The sequence below is a fragment of the Symphalangus syndactylus genome, chromosome 6 (genome assembly GCF_028878055.3).
Source record: "Symphalangus syndactylus isolate Jambi chromosome 6, NHGRI_mSymSyn1-v2.1_pri, whole genome shotgun sequence".
In the NCBI taxonomy this organism is placed as follows: Eukaryota; Metazoa; Chordata; class Mammalia; order Primates; family Hylobatidae; genus Symphalangus; species Symphalangus syndactylus.
Window position 1 is genome coordinate 114,397,116 of NC_072428.2, and position 10,517 is coordinate 114,407,632.

The 10,517-nt window shown below is 38.7% G+C and overlaps 1 protein-coding gene and 1 pseudogene across 1 annotated transcript; both read left to right on the forward strand.

The window, feature by feature from the left end:
- The first annotated feature begins 642 nt into the window (after nucleotides 1-642).
- On the forward strand, nucleotides 643-1,975 carry SSU72L6 (SSU72 like 6). The gene has a single exon (XM_055281430.1). The coding sequence runs from the start codon at nucleotides 697-699 to the stop codon at nucleotides 1,279-1,281; it is 585 nt and encodes a 194-aa protein (XP_055137405.1). The 5' UTR covers nucleotides 643-696; the 3' UTR covers nucleotides 1,282-1,975.
- Nucleotides 1,976-5,071: 3,096 nt separating this feature from the next.
- On the forward strand, nucleotides 5,072-5,939 carry LOC129484024 (small ribosomal subunit protein uS5-like; annotated as a pseudogene).
- The last annotated feature ends 4,578 nt before the right edge of the window (nucleotides 5,940-10,517 follow it).

Sequence of the window (10,517 nt, forward strand, 5' to 3'; positions counted from 1 at the left end):
CTGCATTCCCTGAAGAATCATTATGATTTCAGTAATATCAAATGCAGAAAATGCCGTGTTGAATAACTCTTAAAATACCGTAAGCAGATATGTTGTTCAGAATGGGAATTTTTTTTTATTGGTGAAAAATTTTGTGAATTTATGGACAAAACTATACACAATGGTCCTGTGATTTATGCAATTGCATTTCTCGAACATTATGAAAATTAAAACAAGCAACAATACTTGTAATTTATAATTAAATAGGGTACAGCCTTGGAAATTGTTAGCATGTTTATCATCCAATTTCATGTCTGAAGGTCACTGGAGAGTCCTATGACATGCTTGCAGGGGGCTTAATTGTCTTGGCCATTCTTAATAGCAGCCCCCATTCACTAGGAGAACCACCAGAGCAAACTCCAGATTTTAAATGAATCCGGACTGGGTGGTGCCACCTTTGTTGAGAGTTACTGCTTTAGGTAATTTAATCATCTTGATTGTTCTTGTGATGAGTTAGGAGTCCATTATCACAACCTAATCAATCCAGAAGTCATGAAGTCTCCACCCACTAATTAAGGTGACTCAATATAAACCTGCCTCCTGTGCCTCCACATTAGCTCATTTGGAAGACCCAGGTATAGGTGGTCGTCTCGTTGGCTCAGAGTCTCTGCAGCAGCTGAGGTGCCTGTGTCTCTCTGGTTCCCAGTGGCCGCCATCATGCTCTCCTCCCCACTCAGGGTGGCTGTGGTGTGTGTGAGCAACATCAACAGGAGCATGGAGGCCCACAGCATCCTCAGGAGAAAAGGGCTAAGTGTCCGGTCTTTTGGAACTGAATCTCGTGTGAGGCTACCAGGACCAAGACCTGATTGTCCTGTAGTTTACGATTTTGCAACAACATATAAGGAGATGTACAATGACCTCCTCAGGAAAGATAGAGAATGCTACACCCACAATGGAATCTTACACATCTTGGAAAGAAATGAGAGAATCAAGCCCGGCCCAGAAAGATTTCAGGAGTGCACTGATTTCTTTGATGTCATCTTCACCTGTGAGGAGCGTGTCTATGACACAGTGGTGGAAGATCTGTGTTCCAGAGAACAGCAGACCTTGCAGCCTGTGCACGTGATCAACATGGACATCAAAGATACGCTGGAAGATGCCACCCTGGGAGCTTTCCTCATCTGTGAGATTTGCCAGTGTCTGCAGCAGTCCGACGACATGGAAGACAGTCTGGGGGAGCTGCTGTTGCAAATGGAGGAGAAGGCAGGAAAAAGCTTTCTTCACACCGTCTGCTTCTACTGAAGATCTGGGCTGGCTTTGTCCTCTTCCTCAGTAGGAACTTAGGCATGGGACTTTAGTCCAGATTTATTGTGAGAAGCATCTGCAAAGACCTTCCACTGAGTGATGTTTGTATTACTTTTGTACATATCACCTGGAAAGAGACTATTACCAAGAAAATATTTTATGGGAAATGAGAAGGACTAACAGTTTTAAAAGCACTGAAAAATGCTTGGCATTGTTCTAGGTGCATTACGTAGAATAACTAATTTAATGCTTATGTCATTCTACAAGGAAGCTATCCCACCATGACTGCATTTTCCAGATGAGCAAACCGAGCTGATAATGGACTGCTGGAAAAATGATTTAAGGGTATTCAGCAGATAAATAACATTGTATAGATAAACACCTTTTAAATAAACTTCCTTTTCTCAATTTCAGTGGTATTTTTTTTAATTTTTAAATTTTTTAAGTTAGTTGAGACCACTGGAGTGTGGTATATTAACTTAAATGTTCTTCTTTAATAAGAGTATAATATTACATGTTTGAACAGATAAATGTTTTTACATATAGATTATATCTTTTTTACTAATGCTCACTTTAATAGGTAAAATCCAAGTTGGATAATGAACTACATATCATTGTAAAGTTTGGAATTATCTACTCAAATAATAGGTCATCAAATTAAATGAAATAAAAAATTTAAATAAAAAAAAAAGAAAGAAATCCTGTTCCCAGGATCTGCAAAGAACACCACAGCAGTTCTGTACATCTGCCTCTACCCCGGTTCCCCTCCCTGGACGGCAGAGATTTTAATATCATTAAAACTAACTTGGATATAGTAGAGGGAAGCTCTTAAAACCCTGACACCAGTGTGATAGGAGATGGTTCGTCAACTGACAGATTCGTTAACCAAGAAGAATGTATAGATGCATCATGCTAGGTACAGGGAGAAAACCAAAGTTAGGCAAAGTATTTTGTCCACTTATTAGCTATGTCATTTTCATAGCCAGTAGAACCTCTCAGTAAGTCTCCTAGGCCTGGCCATGCCCTCCATGGCCCAACACTCTCTTAGTCCCTGTCAACTCAAGGCTCTCTATATACCCTCTATTGGGTCTGACCAGTGACAGATCCATTCCAGTGAGTTGAACAGCAGAATCGAAGGATGGCATTTCTTGTTTTTCTTTTCTTTTTTTTTTTTTTTTTCTCTTTTTGAGACAGAGTCTCACTCTGTCGCCCAGGCTGGAGCACAGTGACATGATCTAGGCTCGCTGCAGCCTCTGCCACTCGGGTTCAAGTGATTCTTCTGCCTCAGCCTCTCAATTAGCTGGGATTACAGGTGCGTGCCACCACACCCGTCAAATTTTTTTGTATTTTTGGTAGAGACGGGGTTTCGCCATGTTGGCCAGCCTGGTCTCAAACTCCTGACCGCAAGTGATCTGCCTGCCTTGGCCTCCCAAAGTTCTGGGATTACAGGCGTGAGCTACCATGCCCGGCCAGATGGCATTTTTTATGGCCTTGGATTAAATTTTGCATTCCAGATGCTCAATACTTGGTTTCTAAAGTTAACTTCTGAACTTTCCCTAGAAACTAGAAAGACAAACATTACTACTCCATTTTGGGCCTTTTATTAAACACCTCATAAATGTTATTTAGTTTATTTCCACAAAATCTCTCTGAGTTAGGTAGCTCAGAGAATCTGAAACTTAAAGTTTAAATAACATGCCCAACATCGCAGCCTACCAAGGGCAGAATGTGTCTGGAGACTGAGCCTTGGCCAGGCGCGGTGGCTCACGCCTGTAATCCCAGCACTTTGGGAAGCCAAGACGGGTGGATCACGAGGTCAGGAGCTCGAGACCATCTTGGCTAACACGGTGAAACCTCGTCTCTACTAAAAATACAAAAAAAAATAAAAAATAGCTGGACGTGGTGGCGGGCGACTGTAGTCCCAGCTACTCGGGAGGCTGAGGCAGGAGAATGGCATGAACCCAGGAGGCAGAGCTTGCAGTGAGCCGAGATCGCGCCACTGAACTCCAGCCTGGGCGACAGAGCAAGACTTTGCCTCAAAAAAAAAAAAAAAAAAAAGAAAAGAAAAAAAAAAAGAGAGACAGAGCCTTTGATCACTGTACCTCTTTCCAGCTGGCAGAAATTTCCATCCAGGAAAACACTTTCGGCTGCGATTCTGCTTGCCAGCCCCTTTCCATGCACGTCTTCTCACCCCAAGTCAAACTTTAATTGAATTTAATTGAATTTTTCTCACTGAATAGTAGTGAACTTTCCTCACCACATATCTAAATATTAGGTAGTTAGGTAAATATTAAATAGTGAACGTTTCTCACTAATTATTAGGCATTCCTTTTTATTTTTAGCTGATGCTGTCTTCTCCCAAATTAGAAATTCAAGAAAATAATTATAGGGTAAAAAAACGGAATGACATCAGAAGGAAAATTAATGGCTCCTCTAACAACTAATTAGAAAAATTAAAGAAGTATAATCAATTTAGTTTACAAAAACTTGGCGAAGGGAGTATTCTTTGTCAGGCACTGTGTTGGATACCTACTGAAAAAAATGTCTTCGATGTTAGAAACTATCTTATTTGGTAGTTATTTTACATTCAAGAGCATAAAATAATAGGACCAAGCATCATCACTGTTTTTAACTTATTTTGTTGTTGTAGCTTGATAATTGATCATCTCAATTAACTGACTTCACTGATTTAACCCATTTTCCAAAGTCCTTTACAGAGAGTGATTCTGAAAATCCTGAGTAACAGCAGTTTCCACAGTATCAGTGTTGGATATCTATTGAAAAAAATGCCTTCAATGTTGGAAACTAATTATCTTATTTAGTAGTTATTTTACATTCAAGAGCACAAAATAATAGGACCAAGCATCATCATTGTTTTTAACTTATTTTGTTGTTGTAGCTTGATAATGGATCATCTCAGTCAACTGACTTCACTGATTTAACCCATTTTCAAAAGTTCTTTACAGAGGGTGATTCTGAAAATCCTGAGTAACACCAGTTTCCACAATATCAGAGAGGTTTTGCTGGGAAGCAGCCATTACCATTAATAGAATTTATGTACTCAATTTTACTGCCACTAAAAGGTCAAATCTGAAAGGTTTCATTAATGTTATTTTCTTTTGAAAAAGTTACTTCTGTCAAAAATAAGTAATAGAATTTTAAAAATGGTCATTAATTTCACCTTTAATATGTATTCACTATTTTTCATCTCTCTAGACTTTTGCCCACTAATGATTAAGGTCTAGTAACATCTTGCAAGTAGTATAACAATACATACATATATTATTAGAACAATTGTAGATGAGGTAAAAACACCTTTTAACTACGTCAAGACTGTTTACCAGATGAGATGATTAAAAGCATAGACTCCCTCTGAAGAAAGGATATTTTTCACTTAAGTGTCTTCTAATCAACAGCCAGTGCTAAGTGGCTCCTCTTTAAATAACAGAAGGCAACGTCTTAGAAGCTTTATCATGGGCTCTTCTCAGTAATAAATGGTTTTTAAGGGTGCTTTGTGAAAATAACCAGTCATAGTGAGACTAATAGCTAAGAGCTTAAACCTTAGATGTCAACACAGCCCAGTCTGCCTGTTTTGTTAGGAATACATTTGTTAGCAACCAGCAATCCTTTATTAGCTCCAGCCTCTGTATCAGTCAAATTGATTCCTGGTATCTAAAGCTGTAGATGTCTTCTTAGGTTAATTCAAATTCCTGAGGGGTATCTCTATTGTTTTTATGAACCTACTTGTATAAATAGGCCAGGAAGTTCTTCTCCGAGAAAACACCAAATGGCGGATGACACCGGTGCAGCGGCGGGGTCCGGGGCCCCGGGGACCGTGGGATGGGCAACAGCGGTGACTTCTGGGGAGGTTTCGTCAGTAGCATCCAGGGCCGGGGTCGCGGCCGTGGACCTGGCCGAGGCCGCGGAGCTAGCGGAGGCAAGGCGGAGGATAAGGAGTGGATGCCCGTCACCACACTGGGCCGCCTGGTCAAGGACATGAAGATCAAGTCCCTGGAGGAGACCTATCTCTTCTCCCTGCCCATCAAGGAATCTGAGATCATTGACTTTTTCCTGGGGCCTCTCTCAAGCACGAGGTTTTGAAGATTATGCCGGTGCAGAAGCTGACCCGCGCCGGCCAGCGCACCAGGTTCAAGGCGTTTGTTGCCATTGGGGACTACAATAGCCACGTCGGTCTGGGTGTTAAGTGCTCCAAGGAGGTGGCCACGGCCATTCTCGGGGCCATCATTCTGGCCAAACTCTCCATTGTCCCCGTGCGCAGAGGCTACTGGGGGAACAAGATTGGCAAGCCCCACACTGTCCTTTGCAAGGTGACAGACGGCTCCGTGCTCGTGCACCTCAACCCCGTGTCCAGGGGCACTGGCATCGTCTTGGCGCCTGTGCTCAAGAAGCTGCTCATGATGGCTGGTATCGATGACTGCTACGCCTCAGCCAGGGGCTGCACTGCCACCCTGGGCAACTTCGCCAAGGCCATCTTTGATGCCATCTCTAAGACCTACAGCTACCTGACACCCGACCTCTGGAAGGAGACTGTATTCACCAAGTCTCCCTATCAGGAATTCACTGACCACCTCGTCAAGACCCACACCACAGTCTACGTGCAGAGGACCCAGGCTCCAGCTGTGGCTACAACATAGGGGTTTTATACAAGAAAAATAAAGTGAATTAGGCCTGAAAATAAATAAATAAATAGGTCAGGAAAATGAATAAAGGGGAAAACAACCAACCAATCCTTTAGTTACAGCTTGATTCTCATTTCCCAAACTATCATAGCCTTAGTTTTACAAAAGAGAGGCTGACCTTGATTGTGCCTCACTTAGGAAAATGACTACCTTATGCTAGTTAGAGAAATGATAAGTCTCCAAGGTTTTATAAATAACAAAAGCAGACTAAAAAAATAAAAGCCTATATTTTACTCCTAATGGAGGCACATTGAAAGACAGTGCCATGGTGTGCAAGGTTATTAAACAAGCACATCTAACTGCTGGAAAGTTGAAATCTCACCTCACTGTTTGCAGTCAGCAGGCTTTCCTCTGGCAATCCCTGGCTGTTTTAAGTGAAGACAGGAAAGGAGTTGCACAGCCAGCTTTCTCCATATGGGGTAAGGAAAACACTGTGCAGAGGTAAAGTGCAGAATGCAAGTGCTTCAGGAAATGAGCTCCAGCTCTAGCTCTTCATTGCATCAACATCAAATTTACTTGTAAAATCAAACAGATATTAATGAAGTAGCTGCTCACAGGACAAATATATTGGAGTTTAATAAGCAATGCTAACAGTTAAGAACTCATAAGTACTATGAGGGGCAGTCCGTAAGTTTATCATTTGGGGAGGAAAATGAATTTATATGATGTATGATAATAAAAGAGAGTTTAAATGCAATAGGCACATATTGTGTTACTGTATTACCTTTCAAAACCCAACCCCAAAATAGAACAATGAGCATGTCTTTCTTTTTCACATGTCTGCAGGTAGACTGGGGTATCTCTGTTCTGCATACAATCTGTGGGTGGGACCAGGCTGGAGGACTTTAGTTATATGAGGCATCTATTCCTGACAGGTCAGGAGCTCCTGGGTGGATGGCTATAAATGAGAGACACTCCTTAAGGCCTTGTTTTGAGGCTGGCAGAGTCATTTCTTCCCGCATTCGTCTGGACAAAGCAAGTTACCAGGCCAAGCCCAGCTCCTATGGGGTGGGGCCAGGATGTATGCTTTTCCATGGAGGTAGGGAAAATAGAGTAAATATTTGCCAGAGCAATGAGCTCATCTGCCACATTTTTTTTCCATAACTTAGAAAATGTCAGGAATTAAGAAAGGCAAAAATAAAAATCAGGGGTTAACCTACCTCCCAGAGATGATCAGGGTTCATCTTTAATGTATATCCTTCTTGTCTCTTATTTATGGGCACAGAGTTTAGTGAGTGGTGGGAAGGCATTAATAAAAGGGTAATGGGAAGGGGGAAAAGGTTATCAGGAAAGGAAAAAGGGAAAAGATTGGGGTCATTCCCATAGCATGGAAGAATATAATATTAGCTTTCCTGTGTTTTTACACCTATCTCACTCTAACTAGCTATATAACCTGGAGGTGCGTTAAGTAGCCTCTCTGAGCCTCAGTTTTAATTTGTAAAATGAGAATGATAATTTGGCCTTCCTTGTGTGGTAGGTGTGAAGATTAGATGAGTTATTTCATGTAGATAGGATAGAATTTTGCAGTATGATAAATGCATAGTGAAAATTAGCCACTATTCATAAAGATAATGTGTTGGGATTTATCTTATGACTTGACCTGTTTGCCTTAGGTGTACTTTTCATACTCTGTTCTTTCATGGGCAACCCAAGGCTTGTGCATAAAAATTGCCCAGGAAGTGCTGAAAGCAGAAAATAAAAGATTCAAGAAGAATGCTGGCATAATGCAAGAGAGAAAGATTTGGATATATGACTGCAGTGGCAGGCCGCCTCCCAGAGGATCTGAGCCTAAATCAGTGGTCATTAAGTACTTTCTAAAACAAGTTTTGAACAACTATGTTTTCCTTTCCACATTTTCAACTTGACATCTAAGATTTTTCATAATGAGTATAAATAAGTATATTTTTGGCATTTGATAAATATGAATGTTTTAAAATAAGGTTAACTACTCTTAAATATATAGCAAAAATTAAATATAAAAATTCAAAACAATGCAACAATAATTTATTCCTTGACATTCAGAAATTTTACATCTTTTGCTTTTCTCCTTTAAAATCATATTTCCATTCCATATTTTACTATAACACTTTGTCTTAATTTAATCTATTTTATGCTTTATAAAGCCTTATTAATAATGCTACCATCATTCTTTGCAAAGTAAAAAACATGAAAAATGGAATATTTTTGGCTGAAGGGTTGTAAACATTAACTTTTTTTATCTTGGCTTGAGTCATCAGTATTATTAGTGTGCATCATAAATATAAAATTAATATTGCCTAAAATTATTAAACATTGAAAGTAAAATTGTACTAGAAATGCATCTCTTAATGAGATTAGTGGTATTTTTCAATTAGTTCTTGTCTCTGTGAATACATAAGAAATTGCTAGAATGGGACAGAGTTGTGCATGAATTGTATTATAATTTTTGTTTCATTTTTATAGATATCAACATAAAGAAATTATCTTCACAAAAATCAGTGGAGAGGAATGAAAGAAAGTTTTATTTCTTTTTTATAAGAGTATCACTCAAGTCTTTAGATGCTAAAAATCATAATATTCTATCATCAGAAAGTAGTTTTTGGTTTTAAGGTTGTATTTTGGTTTTTGTTTGTTTGTTTGTTTGTTTGTGTTTTTGTTTTTGAGATAGAGTTTCACTCTGTCGCCCAGTCTGGAGTTCAGTGGCACCATCTCGACTCACTGCAACCTCTGCTTCCTGGGTTCAAGCGATTCTCCTGCCTCAGCCTCCTGAGTAGCTGGGACTATAGGCATGCGCCACCCCAGGCCTGGCTAGTTTTTTGTATTTTTGGTAGAGACGGGGTTTCACCATGTTGGCCAGGCTGGTCTTGAACTCCTGACCTCATGTGATCTTCCTGCTTCTGCCTCCCAAAGTGTTGGGATTGCAGGCGTAAGCCACTGTGCCTGGTGTAGAAATTAGTTTTTATTGTAGACTGGTTGACACATCTTTGAAGGCCAAAATCGCAATAATATATCATAAAAATTATTTTAGCTAGTTTTAATTAAATCCCACTTCAAATTGGCAAAGCAAAGAATTGGAAACCACCTGACCTGAAAATTTGTTGCCTAGTTATTATAGTCCATACTTTCTCAATATATTAGGTGTAAGCCAAGATAATTTAGACACACCAAATAAGTGTAAATTATATCTGTTGCTCTTTTATTTAGAGGCATCATATTTAATACAATATATACAAAAAGGATTAGAAAAAAATCAAAATGTTATTTTATTATGTTCTTTTCAACATAATATTCTTGTATTAAATTCTTTTATTTTATATATTTTAGATATATTTTTTATCAATATTTTGGTGTTGCAAAATTAACATTTAATTCATGGACATGTCTACTTTATAACCTAATCAGCAAAGTATGCCCAACATTATCACAATTACATTCTGTCAGAAAGAAATGTTGACTTTTTGTTTCAATTTAAATAAAAAGCATTAATACACTTTTTAAGAGCTATTGTAAAAAACCTGTGAGAAAATAAATTATATTTAAAGTGATTGCTATTAGTTATTAATATTAAAATTATGCCCATCAAGAATAATCAATGCATTATGAAAACAATATAAAAATCAGTATGCCTTTTAAATTATTTAATTTGGAATAATTCAGTTAAATATTAAGTAAAACTGTTAAGATCTTTGTAAAGCAAGAGGTGCAATAAAAGACTTGGTGATCCTTTAGTACACGTGATGGTTTATCAGCTACCTATTGATTGAATATTGTTGCCTAACAACCACCCACATAACATCAGTTTCCCATCATAAATATTCATTTCTCACATATTCCTAGTGTCAGCTGATCTAGTCCAGACTGGACTTGGTGGCTCTTCCATTCTTTGTGAGGTTTCTTAACTTGTCTGAGAGTCAGCTGATCTAGGCTGGGCTAAGATGGTGGGTTGGCTTTTCCGCATATGTTTCTTATTGTTTTTCTAAAATGCGCAGTTTAGCCTGATGATATTCTTCACAAAGTGGTGGCAGAATCATAAAGTAGCAAGTGTTTCCAAACACTTAGGCCTCTTGAGGTTTAGGCTGAAAATTAGCATACCATTTCTCATTTTATTGGCCAAAGCAGATCACAAGGCCAAACCCTGGGACAGGAAATTATGCTGGATGACAAGGCGAGCACACTGCATGGTTGCATAGCTAACTAAGGACGCAGATGCAGGAAGAAATAAAGAGAGGAGGCAAATAATTCAGCCCACTACCACCCTGGATTCTGCTTTTGGAAATAAATATAAATCAAATATAAAAATCAGACATAATTCAATTGAATTCATTAAATGTTATAATCAGGTTTCCTGTATGTTAAAAAAGGAAAAAGAAAAGTATACACTTCTAAAATCTGATTAATCTGGCAACTTGCATGTCATTTTATTTTTTGTTAATAAGAGGCAGAAAATACTAAAACATTTTATAACACAAAATAAAATTAGTATAACTAGTAACTGATATCAATATTTCATTATACCTGACAAAATAGTTCTAAATATCCTGCTGAATAATGTGT

Coding starts and splice junctions, on each gene's coding strand:
- SSU72L6 (XM_055281430.1), top strand. CDS start 697: ATGCTCTCCTCCCCACTCAGGGTGGCTGTGGTGTGTGTGAGCAACATC.